Here is an 18,160-nt window from a genome sequence, read left to right as displayed (position 1 = left end):
TTTGCCCAAAAAATGACTCTGGGGGGGAGATGGGGGAGAATGCTGAATATTTTAGATTTTGTTCCCATGAGTAAATATATTTGTGCTGTTAAAGATGAGGGAGGTGAGAGAGAGAGAGAGAGAGAAAACGGACTTCAAAGCAGAGCAGTGCTGTCCGGCCTATTTGGTTAGTTATAAACGGAATCAAGAGGAGGCCGGCAGGATGGAAACCCTGACACCACCTTCACTTCCAGCAGGGCGGTGGGGCTGCCAGGGTGCTCCGTTCCAAGACAAATAATCGCTGCAGTCATGCAGACGTTGTTTTTCTTCAGCTAAGATCTTTTTCCAAAGAAGCTCTAAACAGCATGAACCTGCCAGGGTTCAATCTGGATGACTCAGGCCTCACAGCCATGTCAACAAGTTGTCACCTGAAGTAGCCCAGCGCCTGCTAATGGCAGTGGGGAATTCAGAGGTGCATTATCTTTCTGCTCACCCCTCTCGTCTCTCTCTTTCTCCTCCCCCCACCTCCCATTTACCTTTTTAGAACCAATATCCCCACACATGACCCCAAAGTTTAAAACTACAATTCTCACTCCCACACCTGTCTCCTATCTATCCCCAAACCCCCACTAGTAACCACCCCCGCCAAAAAAAAAAAAAGACAAAAGTTAATAAATGGGGAGAAGGGAAAATTATGTAGCAAGTAAATTCAGATAAAAAAAAAAAAAGCTACAGAAATTGGGCACAAAATTTGCACTGAGATTCCTAGCAGCCAAAGCAAAAGAAGGAACTCAGTGGAAAATTTTTCTATCCTTGTCATATAAAATGAAGCACGGTGCTCAGTAAAGAGGCAAAACTTTCCTGGGCTCTAAGCTCTGAGTGGAGCGTTTTGCTTTCTGTCTTTTTTTTTTTTTTAAAGAACCTTAGAAGTATTACACAATACAACATAACCAACAGTGCCCTCAACAGCAAGGTTTCTGTTTTTTAATTATTTCTTCTGTCTGCCCCCTTTCAGAATATAGTTTTGGCCCCCTGAAGTTCGTCTGTTTGTTCCCACCACCCATTTCTCTCCCACACCTGTCCATCCCAACAGCAGTCAGAAGCTGGGGAAACGTATGTCTGCAGAAAGGGGATCGATGTGACCTAAGGGGAGCTGAGGCAGAGCCAAGCAGCCCCAGCTCTGGGGAGTGGGAGCAGTAATCGTGACTGGTGTCAACAAGACCCAGAGGACAGTGGGGAGATGCCCAAATCTGGAAACTCTTGATTCCTCCCTGTGAAGCATGAGAGTCAAGGCCCTGGCACCACCCTCCAACCACATCTCCTCCCACCCTCCCCTTGCTCACCAGGCTCCACCACACCGGCCTCCTTGCTCTTCCCACATCACACCACACTCACTAAGTGCACGGCCTAGACGGTGTTCCTTTTGTTGCCTGGAAAGCTCTTCCCCCAGCCCTTTTCAGCAACGGCTCCTGTCCTCCAGTTCGGGGTCCAGCTCAACTGTGGTCTCCTCAGAGAGGCCTTTCTTAACTGCCCTTCCTCATGATTGTGTCCTCCCACCCACCACCATCCCTGCCATTCTGATTCCACTTACCCTACTTTGTTTCTCTTCACAGCACTTATCACCACCTGCAAATATATTATTTACTGGTTGATTGTCTGCCTCTTCTACTGAAATGTCAACTCCATGAGGGCAACGACTTTGCTCTGCCCACTGATCTATCCCTCATGCCTACATGAGTGCCATGCACAGAGCACAGAGCAGGTGTGCAATACATACTTGGATGGATGAATGGATGGGTGGATGGAAAGAAATCTATAAGCATAAGCAAATCAAGATATTCAAATCTGCATACAAATATGAAGGCTCTCAAGGAAAGTGATGTGTCCAACACATGGTGGGTCATTTTAGAGATTCCCTCATGAAGAAACGCATGCTTCCACAAACCCTGAGGGCAAACATATCATGAGCTGAGAGCCTTCCCACCCACGATCACGACCTGGTGTGCAGAAATTGAGCACATATGAACAATGAGAGAAAGAAGAAACGCCTTTTTAAAATGGTAAAAACCTCACCTTAAATAGATAGAAATACACTTGTTTGGTATCTGCATCTTCTTCCTTGTGGACGCAGGTAAAGAGATATTCCACATCCAACACTATTCCCAGGAGTCTGTTCATTTCTTCCTCGGACACATTTTCCAGGTGGGAAACATGAGCAGCTGAAGACAAAGATCAAAGGAACGTATGTGACATGTTAGCTGGAAACTGCAAATGTTCTCAATTTTAAAATAGAAAAGGGTCTCTCTCAAAACCTTCTGGGACACCAAGCCATTAGATTGCATTGTAAACAGAAAATTTCTGAACTCCTGTAAGATCTAAGTCTTCTCACCAAGTTGATTTATAATTAAAAGACTGTCACCTTGCTGGGCCTTAGCCTTCCCCTTCAAGACCAAAAATGGGCCAGCAGCTAATGTATTCTAATAATGTACAGTTTAAGATCCAGAACTTGTTGGCACCACTTGGTGGTCCTCATAGTGTTAAATTCTTTTTTTCATTGAAGTATAGTCGACACACAACATTAATTTCCCTTGTACAATGTGGTGATTCGAGAAGTCTATACGTTCTGCTGTGCTCACCACCAATGTAGCTGCCATCACCATACAATGCTATCACAGTATCATTGGCTATAGTCCCTGTGCTATACTTTTTATCCCTGTGACTTATGCCTTCCGTTCCTAGAAGCCTTTACGTCCCCATACCCCCTTCACCCATTCTGCCCATCCACCCACCCCCTCCCCTCTGGCAACCATCAGTTTGCTCTCTGTATTTATGGGTCTGTTTCTGCTTTTTGACAGTGTTAAATTCCTATGTATCCACATAAGAATGTGGATGGTCTCCACCATGCCCGTGAACAGCTCAGTGAGCCAAGGATATCATATTAGTGTGAAGAATGAATTATGGCCCTTTCCCTCAGCCTTTCTGAGATGCGATGAAACCTCACTGTCCTTGCAGCAATGTTCCAAGGCCTGTTTGAGCTTGAGATTCAATGCCTTCCATGATCAAGCCCCCCAAACCCATTTTTCCTACTTTAGTTCTGTAAGAGCTATAGTAAGTGACCTAGCCATCAACCTTCTCTCCCATGCCCCTGGCCTCTCTTCTATCCAAATCCAGTCCATTTATCAAGGTTATTGCATTTAATCCTCAATCCCATGAGTAGGTATTAGCAATCCCATTTGACAACTGAGGGAACTGAGGCTCGGAGAGAATGGATGTCACTCAGCTAACAAGGCAGAGCCAGGGTCTGAAAGGAAGAACGCTTGAACCATATTTCAAAGCACCCACAAGCACACTTTTTGTTGATTAGCTGATTCACTTCAAGTCCTTTCTCACTTGAAGAGGGTTCTCTAGGTCAGTCACTCAATAATCAGCCCCGAGCCCAGGAACTCCTCTGAGTCAGGATCATGCCTCTCACGTCTGCATCCCCAGCATTGATCACTATGCTTGCCACGTAGCGGGCACCAGCACCTCGAGAGGAAACCTCTTGGGTGTAGCACTTCGTGTGCTGGCTTAAAAATGCTTAAACGCAGAAGGGTTTGAGATCATTTTTAAAGACTAAACTATGTAGAAGAGGAGAGGGCTTTCCCTTGCCTTGCTAAAAGGAGATGGAACTGAAGAATATTGAGGAGTACTTATTAAGCGTCAGGCATGGGTCAGTCTACTCCAGAGACCATGGTGCTCTTGTCATTAAACCACAAAGCTTAGGGCACCTGGGTGGCTCAGTCAGTTAAGTGTCAGACTCTTAATGTTGGCTCAGGGCATGATCTCAGGATCCTGAGACTGAGCCCCGCATCAGGCTCCACACTCAGCAGGGAGTCTGCTTGTCCTCACTCTCTCCCTCTCCCTCTGCCCCTCCCCCCAGCTCATGCACACACACTCTCTCTCTCTCTCTCTCATAAATAAATAATCTTGGGGGGGAAAAAAACCACGAAGCTCAATCAGGAGATTGGGACAGAGAATGCTGCCTGTACCCTGCCCCTATCCCTTTCCACTACCACTTCAGGGCATACCTCCTGGCATCTAACTCCCAGTAGCTCCATTTCTCTACCTAAGGGCTTTTCCTATCACTGTAATCTGCTCTGCCACCTACCTGCCCCTCAAGAGCACCCTTCAACCCAAAACTGAGACATTAGCCTATAAATAAAAACCCCAGATCCCTCATCCCTCAGTCTGAATAACCATCTCCCAAATTTTCCCCCACAAAATTAAGTAGCAGCTGCCCAAGGTGGGAGCTGGCTCAGTAATTCACCCTTTATTGGCCACTTTTTCCACCTCATTTCACTTTTCTACTCCCCTAACTTCATGCCAAATAAACTACTTGCATTCAAATGCTTGTCTTGGAATCTGCTTCTGAGGGAGCTCAAACTAAAATATCCAATCAAAAGCATTTTCAGAGAATCAAGAGGATTAAATACCAGGAGGTTGGGACTTGTAAATGTCCACCCGGAAGCCGGATTAAAGAACTCAGAATTAGAGAGGCAGAGGCTACCTACTTTTCATTCCTTTTTCATGCAGTAAAATGGAAAGGCAGAGAGATGGGCCCAAGGCCATGGGCCATCAGTGATGAGCATGATGTGCACATACCTATACGTGTACACACACACACGCATGCACCCCAAAGAGCATTTTTAAAGGTAAGAGGAGAGGAAGGAAATTTGGTGATCTGTCTGCCCTAGGTATTGTGGAATAAATCTAGTGCATACATCTAAACTTGAAAACACCAGCACTGTATTATTACATTACCAAATAGAAAAAGAGTAACTAACTAAAATGTCTCTCAGAACCTAACAAAACAAGGGCGCCTGGGTGGCTCAGTCGTTAAGCGTCTGCCTTCGGCTCAGGTCATGATCCCAGAGTCCTGGGATCGAGTCCCACATCGGGCTCCCTGCTCAGCAGGGAGCCTGCTTCTCCCTCTCCCACTCCCCCTGCTTGTGTTCCTGCTCTCGCTGTCTCTCTGTCAAATAAATAAATAAAATCTTTAAAAAAAAAAAAAAAAAAGAACCTAACAAAACAAAACAAAAAAGAACCTAAGTAACATAGCACGGAAAAATTACAAATATATATATGTGTGTGTAAAAAAATTAATATGCAAATCGATTACTTTCTACTTGGCTATACAATAAGTGACTTCATCATTTTCTAAAAGATGCCCAAAATTAGACTTCCTTTTAGGTAGAATGTTTGCCAGGTCATCTTTTTTTTTTTTTAAGTCTGCAAATTTTCCTTGAGGTCAGTCTGAAGCCTATGGGACACAGGCCTCATTCTGGAGACAATTAGGTCAACATTTTTATGTCAGTTATTTACAGAAATAATTTTATTGAAGACTATTTTTGCCTTGTAATGTTTAATTGCTTTTCAGTGATAAGCTATGAAAGCAATCAGTTCACAATATAACATCAATTCAGGGCGCCTGGGTGGCTCAGTCGGTTAAGCGTCTGCCTTCAGCTCAGGTCATGATCCCAGAGTCCTGCATTCTGCTCCCTGCTAAGCAGTCCCTCTCCTACTCCACCTGCTTGTGCTCTCTCTCTCTGCCAAATAAATAAATAAAATCTTTATATATATAACATCAATTCCTTCAGATTCACCACAATATGAAACAGTCTAACTAAGGTGCTAACATAAGTGAGTTTAACTCATGGAAGTACAAGCCATGATTTATTTTTTAAACCAGTAGTTCATTTTAAGTCACAAAACACTTAACCCAAATGAATTCTTAATCAGAACTAGAAAGAGCTATTCTGGTTGAAACAGAGGTGGAAGCGCCTATCTTTCAGAAGGCAAGGTTGGGGGGGCATCCCTTCCTCTTGCTGGGGGCTCCACAGTTTGGAAACAACTGTTGGGAAACATCTTCCAGCATATTCTGAAGAGTAGACTAGATAAACATTAACATGCTTAAGAAGTGAGACCTGAGGAAGTTCATTTCCTTCTAATTCTGTGTATAATGAAATCTGTGATCTCTCCTCAAAGCTCTGTGTGTAAGCCAAATCACAAAGGACTAAGGAGCTGGAGACTGGGGGGAGGGGAGTAAATGGAACAGCAAGTTTCCCAAGAGGGAGGGAGGGAGGAAGGGAGGGAAAGGCTGTACTGGACAAATGGGGCTAATCTTTGCAACACAAGAGCGTAGGTATCTCTTCCTCTGAGAATAAAGGAAAGGTGCGTCTGGAGTGAAAGGGGGTATACTAAGGCCTAAGGATACTACTATGTGAAAAAGGTTAAGCTTCCTAGAATAAATGATGGGATGGGGGAAGACAGATGGAAGTAGAGGGGTGGGCCATCTCCTTGAGAAGGGAAAATAGGAGGTCTGGAGAAGTCGTCAGGAAAGAGAAGCTTCCCTGGAATGAGAAAGCTAGACAAGGACAGTCATGTCTGCACTGTATAAATACTTAGTCGTCTGGACCTGCCATGTTCTCAGAGTCTCCAACTATGGTCCCCTTCTGACCAAGACTCCTTTTCCAGTCTCTACATCCAGCTGTCAGCCTCCACCCTCTCATCACATCCACACCACCAACTAACCCCACCTCACAGCCTCCCTATCCCAACAACATCAGTGTACCACCTTCAAGGCAAACTTGACCCTAAGGCAAACTTGACCCTAGGGTCAAAATCCTCATGGCTCTCCTCAAGGTGGCAGTTCCCTCCTGCCAGCCCTGCTTGTGACAAGAAGCCTGTCATTCATTCCTTCATTGTCCTTTACCTCCTGCATATTCCCAGTCATCAGATTCAGGTGAGCTTGCTCACTGTCTCCCAGAGTCACCACTTTTCCCTGTTCCTACTTTGGTGGTCATTGGGATCTCAAGCCTAGAGTACCAAAAGAGCCCCAGACTGTTTTCTCTGAGCCCAGGGTACTCTTCCTAAAACACCATTTTCTTCAAACAAGCCCATCTCCACCAAATCCAAACACTGACTCTTTGGAGCTGCTGACCAGAACCGGATAGGACTTCCTCAGGAGCCCACAATCACCCCTACCCGTGCCAACATCCAGGAACACTTTACTCTAACCACACAGCTAAACTAGTTATTGTACCAGTAACTCATTTTTAACTAAAAAGGGTCACTCATAATGGAAAGAAACCCTTCTTTTAATCTTTTCTAAAGAAGCCTTTTTGATGCAAATAGGTTACCTTCAATTATCTAAAATTTGTTTTCTTAAAGAGATAGGCCTCTATTGTATAGTTGGACAGCACGTTACTAAAAACCAAAAAATAAAACTCAAAATCTGTAAACTACAATGCGCAAATCCACAGCAGTTCATCTGCCACAGAACTCATAACATGAAATCACTGCTTTTTAAAGCTTTTGTAGGGGGGCCTGGCCGGCTTGGGCAGTGGAGCGCGCGACTCTTGATCTCAGCGTTGTGAGTTTGAGCCCCAGGTTGGCTGTGGAGAGTACTTACAAATAAAATATTTAAATAAATAAATAAAGCGTCTGTATATGCTGCCTCGTTTACCTTCCTCCACCAGTGAAGTTTGCGTCAGTGTGCAGTCTATCAACTGTGCGAGAGAATGCGCCTTTCCCCACTCTTGCCTATAGTGAAGAATCATTCTCAGGAATTAAATCAATCTTGAAAATTAATGAGTCCACACTATTCTGATTCGCATTCACTGGAATGCCCTTGGAGGTGTTTGTTTTCCAGGTTACTGGCCATCTGTATTGGTTCTTTTGTGCACTACTTATTCAGATCCTTTGCCTGTGTTTTAGGATGTTAATTTTTTCCTTATTGCCCTGAAAGAGCTTTAGGTCTGTCATATTCAATGTAAATGCTCCTGGATTTTGTTGGGGTTTTGGGCAGGTTGTGAAGGAATTTTAAATTTTTTATAAAGTTGAATCTATGTTCGGCATTTCTTTAAGGTCTTGCTTGCAAAGGTCTTCCCTTCATACCCAGAGGATGACAAAAATGTATTTTCTCCTAGCTCTTTAACAGGTTTGCTTTTAAAATTTAAAACATTCCTCCACCAAAATGTCAATGTCATAAAACACCAAAAACAAAACAGAAAAAAACCTGACGAACTGTTCCAGATTAAAGGAAACTAAAAGGACCTCCTGTGATATTGCAACTTACAAAGAAATATATATTTGGTCTTTGTCCCTGGCACAGTGCTTCCCCCCCCACCCCCCCACCCCCCCCACCCCCGGCACTGGGCTTCTAAAACCCTTGGAATTTTACAAGTAATGAGAGCAATAATGTAAAATAAGTGTCTTTTGTTATTCATAACAAGTCCCTGGCAACCACACCTGAGTTTATGTTAATGACCTTTTAAAGTCCCTTAAGGAAGAGGGCTGTTTGCCAGGGGAACCAAAGAAGTCACTAAGGGTTGGAATTTTCAGCCCCACCTCTCCTACCTATGGTGGCAATAGGAAGTGGTCTGGAGGCTGAATTAATCACTAACAGCCAAAGATGCAATCAATCATGCCTACATAACGTGGTCTCCATCAACCCTAACTGAAGGGGTCTGGAGAGCTTCCAAACTGGTGTTCGCAGAAAGGTACTGGGAGAGTGTCGTGCTTAGAACTTCGTGCTCCTTTCCCCCTGCCTTGCTCTGTGCATCTCTTCCTGAATAGTATCCTTTTACGATAAACCAGTAATCAAATAAGTAAACTGTTTTCCTGAGTTCTGTGAGCTGCTCTAGAAAATTATCCAACCCCAGGAGGGGGCCATGGGAATCTCCCAATTTATAGCCAGTCGGTCAGAAGCACGGGTAAAAGTGGGACTTGCAATTGGCATCGGAAGTGGAAATAAGGAGGGGGACTGAGCCCTTAACCTGTGGGGTCTGCACTAACTATAGGCAGTTAGTGTGAAAACTGAGTTAAAATTTGCAAAACACCCTCTAGTTGTCCACTGGAGAGTTGGAGAAGTGCTTGTGTGTAAAACCCCACTCATTTGGCGCCAGAAGTATTCTGGAAGTGTTCTGAGTATGAGTAAAGTAGACAAGCTGTTTTCCTTTCACATGACAACTAACTACCATGTGATTCTAGACTGGATGCTTAACTGGGAAGGGAAATATGCTATAAAGGACATTTTGGGGCCAACTGATAAAAGTAGAATACAAACAGTACATTAAAATATGACATAAATGCTAAAATTTACTTAAGTTGGTAACTGAACTAAGGTTATGTAAAAAAAAATATCCTTAATTTTAGGACACAGACATTGTATGTAGGGGGAAAAGGCCATGATGTATATGTAACATAAGTTCATATGGTCCAGGAAAAAAATATATATGGAACTACACAGACACATATAAAAAAACAAAGCAAATAGGGCATAATGCTACCAACAGGTAAATCTGAGCAAAACGCGATTTTGCTTTGGGATGTCCTTTGTTACTATTCTCATGACTTTTCTGTAAGTTTGAAATTATTTCCCAAAAAAGGGTTTTTAAAAAATCTTTCATCCACCTGGAACTGAAAAATCAAATATAAAGGACCCTGCTTTCATTTCAAATAGTCTTCCAAGAGTGTGGTACAAAGCATCGACATAATTACCCAAAACTGGCCAACCCCTTTCTTGTGGGAAAAGCTCACTCTTTCCCATCAGCCTCGGCTTCCCCCAGTGTCCACCATGTGTAGAGGGCAGAGGGAAGCAGAGGGAAGGTGGGAGCCAGAAGACTGGGGGAGGTTTTGCTCTCCTTCTATCTCTCCAGGAGGATGTACCTTGGCACCTCTCAGTGCTGTGCCAGACTTGCAAACACCCAGGGTGCCACAGGGAGACCTGCCAAACGCCTGCTGCCAAGGATCACGGTGCAGCTGTTGCCTGGCTGGGAACAGGAAGCACACTGTCACCATCTGCTGTGACCCTCTCTCAGCTCTGGCTCCGTGTATCACTGGCCCGCACTTCTCTTGAGGACAGCCCACCAGTCCTCACATGCCCTGCTGTGTGAACAGGCAGCAGCTGGGCAGGCAGCTAACATGTCTCTGCTCCTTTGGACTGGAAAGAAAGCAAACAGCACAGCACCCGCAGTATTTGTAAGCTGTTCAAATATATTTTTTGCTCATGGGAATCTGAGGTCAAAGCTAGAAGAGGTTAAGACACATTCCTTCAATGAATGAAACCTTTTGAATTGACTAACGTGCAAAAGTTTATAATTTAAAAGTGGTTTCCTCTTTTGTAATCTCAGAGCTGGATGGAGAAAAAGAGAAGTTCTGGGTTTTTTTTAAGATTTTATTTATTTGACAGAGAGAGACAGAGCAAGAGAGAGAGCACAAGCAGGGAGAGCGGCAGGGAGAGGGAGAAGCAGGCTCCCCGCCGAGCAGGGAGCCCGATGTGGGACTCGATCCCAGGACGCTGGGATCATGACCTGAGCTGAAGGCAGACGCTTAGCCAACTGAGCCACCCAGCCGTCCCGAAAAAGAGAAGTTTAAGAGTCCTTTAGATGAGTTCGGTACAACAGAAACATAATATAAGCCACATATGTACATAAAAATATTCTAGTAGCCACTTTTAGAAAGGTAAAATAGGTGAAATTTTATTAATACATTTTATTTAACCTAATACATACCAGATTTTTCATTTCAACATGTACTCAATGTAAAAAATTACTAATATTGTACATTCTTGGGTCATACTAAGTCTTCAAACCAGCATGCATTTTACACTTGCAGTGCATATCAATTCAAGCTACATTTCAAGAGCTCAGCAGCCACACATGACTGACGAGTGGCTACTGTTGTGGACGATGCAGGTACAGACTATGAACTATGAAAGCTCCCCTGCAAATAACTGCAACCAGTCATCTTTTTAGTACTCCTGAATTCAGTGTTTATCAATGAAGGAATAAGCCCAATTATGCCCAAGGAACAGAATATATTAGGAACTAGAGGAAAAGTCAGTCCTTAACCTTAGTCTACTATAGAAAATCTACAATAAATTATATATAATTATATATTATATAATCATTTATTATATACCTTATATATATAATTATAAATAATTACAGTTATGTAAGGAACATTGCAAGGCAGCCCCAAGAAAGCCTTTACTCTCTCTACCAAGCTCCAGACAAGTCAAACCTCGAGGGAAAAGCACTGCCGGTGGTGTGAGCCCCCACATCTACAGCAGAGGTAGGAGAAAGTGCAAAGAACAGTCCAAGAACACGGAGCAGCCTGATGGCCAAAATGCAGCATAGATGGCTGGGGGAAAGGCCAGACGGTAGAGGCCAGAACAATCCTACACGCTCGGCAAAAGCTGGACTTCATTCGGAGAACAGCGGGAGGCTCAGAGCGGTTGAACAGGAGAATGTTTAGATCAGATCACTACTTTCTTGGGCAGCCAAGTGCACAAGGATGGAGCTGGGGGACTCCAGGTGCTGCTGCAGGTACAACCAAGAATACAGAGAAGAAACCTGAATTCAGGGCAGAGCCGGAAGGAGGCACACGGAAAATCAACAGGCCTTCATGACCCACGGAAGGCAGGGAAAAGTAATGACATCAGTGAGCAGGACAAACAGTACCAGAGTTAACCCCTCCAGTCCTTGTCGTACCAGACTCACAGCTCCTGACAACTCTGAACCCCATGTGTAAAAGATGGCGTTAGTGCAAACAGGGATGGCCGGATGGCACGGTCGGTAGAGCAGGCAACTTTTGATCTTGGGGTTGCGGGTACAAGCCCCATGTTGGGTGTAGAGATTACTTAAAAATAAAATCTTTAAAAAAAAAAAAAAAAACAGAGGACACCCAGCCAAGAGAAATATTGCTGACTTGACTCGGATGGCTGTGCCGGGCCCCCTATTTATATCACTTGGCATCTGCACAGTACAAATATAAATGGGAACTAGGGGTGATTAAGTGGTGGAGGTCTATGCAAATGTGGTAAGGCTAAAGAAAATGTGTTGGGTCAAATGATTTACCTATGATTTAAATGTTTGAAATAGTCCATGAGAAAAACACTGGTAGTCCCTTCATACCTCCTACTATTCAAGAAAGTAAGCTCTAGTATAATTGGTTAATGCTAGTCTTTACTTTCCTTGGAAACTTTCTACTGTAAATAAGCAGGTAAGCAGAGGTAACCAGGACGGGGGGGGGGGGGGGGTGGGACGACACCTGTCAATTTCTACTATCGTAATGTTTAAATATGAGTGTGTCTGCATGATGTATGCTTACGTGTATATGTTTATCAGAAAAAAGTGATGGCACTGAAAACCAAAAACCTCCCACATACAACTGCAAAAAACTATCACTAGTCAAGTTTAATAATCAGTACATCCTGGCACAGTTCAGAACAATGGACTCCAAAATGATAACAAAAATTCCAATTGTGTTTGATCACAATGGTGTGTTTCCTCCTTCCTGGTCATAGAGGCAGATTGCTATTTAAATAAGCAGTCCCCAAATAAGGAATTTTTATAAACACAAAAATAAGGAGAAATATTTGGGCTGCTGAAGTGCTTTGTTAGGACCCTCTGTTAAATTTCTGTAAACTGAACTTGACTATCTCAATCCCAAGGAACAAATAATTTCAGAGAATGGACCAGAAAGTTCTAGGCCGGTGCTATCCAAAGGAAATGTAATCTGAGCCCTACGTGTAATTTTAAGTCTTCCATTAGCAGCACTGAAAAAAGAAACAGGTGAAATTAATTTTAATAATATATTTTATTAACCCAATATACCTAAAATATCATTTCAACATACAATCAATATTAATGAGATAGCTCCCTTTTTGTCATACTAAGCTTTCAGAATCTGGCAGGTATTTTATACTTACAGCTCATCTTAATTTGGAGTAGCTATATTTCAAGCGCTCATTAGCTCATGTTAGTTATAGCAAGTCGCTATAACATTGACAGCACGGGTCTAGACTAACCATTTCACTCTGTAGATGAAGATACCAAACTGCAAAGAGCTTAAGGGATTGGCAAACTGCTGTACCCGGCCTAGAATGTTTCCTAATTCCCAACTGAATGTTTTATACCCAGGAGACACACAGGAGTATTCAATGATGGCAGGCCAAGGACACCTGGGATGGAAGTTAACTATCAGGAGACCACATGAAACCAGAGCTCACTGTCACAAGAAAATGTATGGCTGAGCCAAAGGGTATGCAACAGCAAAGCAACAGAACAGACGTGGTCTCAATCGAGAAGCCTGGTTACGTGTTGGTAAGTACAGGAATGTTCCAGGTTGACACACGTGCATGATCACTGGGGACTAAATCCACTATACTCAGCATAGTGACTGTGGAAATCAGGACAGTGTACACAAATTTAAATGCATCTGAGAATTCAGGTCTGCGTGATGGCCTAACAGAATTCCCTATACCCCAATCTCTACTTTGTTGGTAATATTTAAGAAGTAATCTGCACAAATAGGAAAATATGTGTGGAACCTGATTTAAGTACCCTGGCCAAAAAAAAAAGTGAGGGAAGGGAAACTGGCAAATTTTTATTTAAAGATTTATTTATTTCTTTGAGAGAGAGAGAGAGCGCGCAAGCAAGCAATCGAGGGGGAAAGGAGGTAGATGGAGAGAGAGGAGAGAGAATCTCAAGTACACTCTCAGCTGAGCACAGAGCCTGACTCAGGGCTTGATCCCAGGACCCTGAGATCATGACCTGAGCCGAAATCAAGAGTCGGATACTTAACCAACTGAGCCACCCAGGTACTCAGGATATTGGCAAATTTTAACAATTATTAAAGCTGGGTGATGCGTACAAGGCGCCTATTAAACTATTCTATCTTTACATACATGGAAGCTTTTCCATAATAAAGTTTTTTTTTTTTTAAGTGGAAGGATGTGGGGGAGAGGAAGCATAACCTCCCAAAAAGGTTTTCTAGAGCCCTGATAATAAGACCAATAAATAAACTATGGCATTCCGCCAATAATTCCAAGAGCCCTTGAAAATGTACAGACATTTCAATTTTAAGAAAGCAGACTGGAGATGGGGGCAACGGGGCGGGGGGGAGGGAGACCAGGAAAAAAAAATTTTTTTTTTTTTTTAAGATTTTATTTATTTATTTGAGAGAGAGAATGAGAGAGAGAGCGTGAGAGGGGGAGGGTCAGAGGGAGAAGCAGACCCCTGCCGAGCAGGGAGCCCGATGCGGGACTCGATCCTGGGACTCCAGGATCATGACCTGAGCTGAAGGCAGTCGCTTAACCAACTGAGCCACCCAGGCACCCCAGGAAAAATATTTTTAAAACACCTATAAATCTCAATACCCTGAGAAAAGCACTGTCAGCAACTCAACATAATCCTTCCAGATCTGTTCCTATTAGTACATATTAAAATATATGTCATATTTTCTAAACTGATAAAATGAGATTGTACTCATGATGCTCTTCTTAAGTCAGCTTGCCTGCACGGGAATGACAATCTTCCATGCTGTTCTCTAAGGTGAAACTGAGGGTTGGGCATGTGACAGATGCCGCACCAATCAGATCCCATCCTCTAGGGATGTAAATCCTCCTAAGCCAATACTCAGAGGACAGGGGCAGATGGAGCTGAATCATCCTGTGGGGGTGTCCTGGACAGAAGGCCCACAAATTTCTGCAGCTGAGATTCCCCAGACCAGACTGAAACTGGGTTTCCCTTTGTTTCCAGCTTCTGGGAGCTACCAGTACCCTTTAATAAACACTGTTTTCTTATTTAAACTGGGCAGAATTCGTATCTGTTCTTGAAGTGAAAGAACTCTGGTAGTAATGGGAAAACTACTACTCACAAGAAGAGCTAATAGTAATGCATAATAATTTGCCAGGTACTGTTCTAAAGTTTTTATATGTTTTATCTCATTGAAGCCACACACAATTCTATGAGATAAATACTATTAACTTCGATTCAGAGCTGAGAAAATGGAGCTCCAGGTAGATGAAATAACATGCCCCAACTCACGGCAACTGGTTGTAGAGCCAAGATTTGAACTTGGGCTGGTGGATCCTTAATTTAGTCCTAAATTACAAAACTTCCAATTAAGCAGCTTTTTTCATTAATATGTTAAAAATGCCTTTCCATATTGGAAAATATATCATTTTTAATAGCCATATTGAATTTTATAATATAGATTTTCATAATTCAAACAATTATCTCCTACATTGGGATATTTAGGTTATTTCTAGTTTTTTAATATCATTAATGCGGCTGTAATTAACTGTTCTTTGAGTTTAATTTGAGAGCACATCTTAATTTATAGGTACATTAAATTTCTGGCAGGGATTTGCCAGGTCAAAGGATAAGTACTTTTTTCCCCATTCTTGATTAAATGTAGCATCCAGTAAGGGTATTTGTTTTCCAAAGCTTGTTAAGAAATATAAGAGAGAACAAAGTTGGCTTTTCTTTGTAAAAGGCCATTTCTGCCTTTGGGCATTCATGTCTGTTTACATGCTCAGAATGGAGACAATCTGCTCAGCTAAGAAAGAAGACTCTGTTTTTAAATGTTAATTGATGTAAGATAATCAGATTTCCCAATCAATACCAAATACAGTTCAAGCCCAGTGCTTAAGAAGTTTCTGAGCCAGCTTTATATTGCATCATATTTCCTGAGGCAAATTCTAAAGGGCACTCGCTCAGGGATCAACTGTGAAAAAGGTAAGTTATAAGCAAAGGTGTTCTGTGACTTTTGGAATCCCTCCTTTGCACTGTTTCAAAAATCAGAACTTACTCATTTTAGACGCCAGTTATACAATGATGTAATTATTAGTGTGTTTATTTCTTCTGTGAGATCAATGGTCTCTATTTCCTTTCTCAGAAGGTTAGTCCGGTGCAGTAACTTCCTGGGAAGATCACATAATCTACTTTTTTGCTCTGTAAGTATTGAAATACTCTCCAGCTGAGTACAAAATAAAACTTCAGACTCGGCCTGACACCACGCTACCTTGAAGGCTGTTGCTGCACCATTTGATATCACCGGGAAACTTGAAAGAGAGATGACATCCAAAAGAAGGCACCCACTAAGAAATGGTCAGGGGGAAAAGCCACTTCAGTGAGAATGTTCTACCCAGAGCAGCAGTGGACACTAAGCGACACAGAGATGTTCTTTGGGAGACTGGATAACTGAAGGTGGAAAAGTATAATATTCCAAGATGATCCTGTATGAACTGGAATTTTAATATCTAGGGAAAACTACTGTTAACTTTTATCTACCCAAACCAAATACAATTTAAAAATTTTTAACTTCAAACTCGTATCAGGACAAGAACATATTAGCACAGTCCTATTGAGTAACTCTAGCAGAGTCTATCTTGCCAAACTGACAACGATTATCTTGTAGGGATAGATAAGAAGGTTGAAAGGGAAAACACAAGTAAACATTCACCAAACACAACCCCAATGAAGAAAGAGCTACCAGAAGCAGGAAACTAAAGGATAAAATGAAGTACTTCCAGAAAGTTCAGGCAATCAGAAAATAAAATAGTAGTAGTGGTAACAATTAGACAAAAAACCAGTTGGTTGAGTTTTCTACCCTGGAGATCAAAGACCCTCAGGCCCCCATCAGAATGAATCAGGACATGTCACACTTTATTCTAACTAGCTCAGTTGTGGTGTTTCGTCTCATCTGGCAATCCCCCAGTCGAATCCAGCTCTTAGGGAAAAGGGGAAGAGATGGATACGGAGTCAGTACAAACAGTGCAGGGCTTGTCTCACATAAAGCAAATTCATGAGACTAAACAGCCTCTTTTGTTACTGCCTCACTTAGAGGTAAATAGCATGCAAGTTTAGCTAACCCACAGAATTCAGTTAAGTTAGAACTTTCAGGCAACAATGACATCGTTAAAGTTCCCTTGAAGATTCAGGAACTCACCTAGGGCATGGCTACAACTCCGGCAGGATTCTGTTAGACTGACAATTATTTGCTGCAGATCAGCTCTGGGGGGAGTGGGAGAAGGGTTGGGATTTTTCCAGCCATTACATTTACAAGACTCCTCCGCCTAAAAAAGGAATAGAGAGAGAAAATTATGTAACAGGCAGCAATGGACTCAATGCTTTATATGAGATCAATACCCACTAATCATAGGACAGCTACCCTCCCCACTCCTGACTTTAAAACTTCCTACATATGCACAAGAAACAAAAACAGAGAAAAAGGCAAAGAGGCTGTTTGATCTAGATGTTTTGGGTTTTGATGTCTTTTTGTTGGTTTCCTTTCTGCTGGCTGGACTCTGAGAACTGCACCTCAGACAGCGGACCCGTGCCCTTTGGTACCATGGCCCCAAGCAAATGTCCACGGAGTGGTCAGTTCCGAGGGAGCGCATCCATAGAGCTGGCCAAGGCCACAAGCCAGACTGTCCTGAGGTCCTTGGAATGCAGCGGGGGCCTCGGCCATGACTGAGCCTTGCACGCTGGATGGACCCCATGGACCAGAAAAGAAACCCGCGAAACTGAGGAAGTTAGCAATCTCAAGGACACGAAGAGGGACACACCCAGCTGAAGCCACATTCGCTAGCTTCTCCAAGTCCTTCATAGGCTCTCAGCTTTAGAAATGGAGAAGGCCTCCCCGTGTAGTCTGGGGTTTCCATCTATGATATTTCTCAGGCTCCTTGTACCAGAACACTAGTATTTATTAATTTAGCAACCCTTACTAGAAATCTTCCATGCCCTTCACATTTCCCTACCTTCTTTGAGAACAGTGAATATGATGTATGATCTAGGCTTTTTGTGGTGACTTGGGTTACAAAGTGGAAGACAAGGATAGAATGATACCAACTATTTTCAATCATAAAAATAACATGTAACATAGCTGACTGATCGTGGGCGAGAGCCTTCTGTGTACACTGTCCAATATGGTAACCACTAGCCACATGTGGCTGTTGAGCACTTGAAATATAGCCAGTCCAGACGGAAATGTGCTGCAGATATAAAATACATACCAGATTTAGAAGACTCGTGTAAAAACAAGGTATCTCATTAATAATTTTCACATTGGTTACATGTTGAAACATTAATATTTCAGATGTATGGAGTTAAATAAAAGATATTAAAATTCATTTGACCTGTTTCTTTCTCATTTTTTTAAATGTGGCTTTGGAACATTTAAAATTATGTATGCAGTTCATAGTCTACTTCCCCTGAATATCACTGGTCTAACAAAACAAATTGCATAGATTTTTGTGCTTGGGCTTTGTGTTAGGTCTTTGATCACACATCTTTTCTCCCTGATTCCCACCCTTGCAGCCCCCAAACCCCCAAAACCTGTAGCAGATGGC

The 18,160-nt window shown here is 42.7% G+C and overlaps 1 protein-coding gene across 1 annotated transcript in view; it reads right to left on the bottom strand.

Moving 5' to 3' along the window:
- KAT2B (lysine acetyltransferase 2B) overlaps positions 1–18,160 on the bottom strand; it is a gene marked incomplete at its 5' end in the record, with an annotated part of 97,029 nt that overhangs the window by 49,439 nt on the left and 29,430 nt on the right. The window contains 2 exons of the mRNA XM_032409174.1: positions 2,053–2,198; positions 16,759–16,885. Of these exons, the coding sequence (XP_032265065.1) occupies positions 2,053–2,198; positions 16,759–16,885 (273 nt within the window). The remainder of the gene's footprint in view (positions 1–2,052; positions 2,199–16,758; positions 16,886–18,160) is intronic.

This window comes from Phoca vitulina, unplaced genomic scaffold (assembly GCF_004348235.1).
Source record: "Phoca vitulina isolate PV1807 unplaced genomic scaffold, GSC_HSeal_1.0 scaffold10, whole genome shotgun sequence".
In the NCBI taxonomy this organism is placed as follows: Eukaryota; Metazoa; Chordata; class Mammalia; order Carnivora; family Phocidae; genus Phoca; species Phoca vitulina.
Note: the sequence above shows the minus strand (reverse complement) of the source record. Positions and strands in the feature narration are given on the sequence as shown.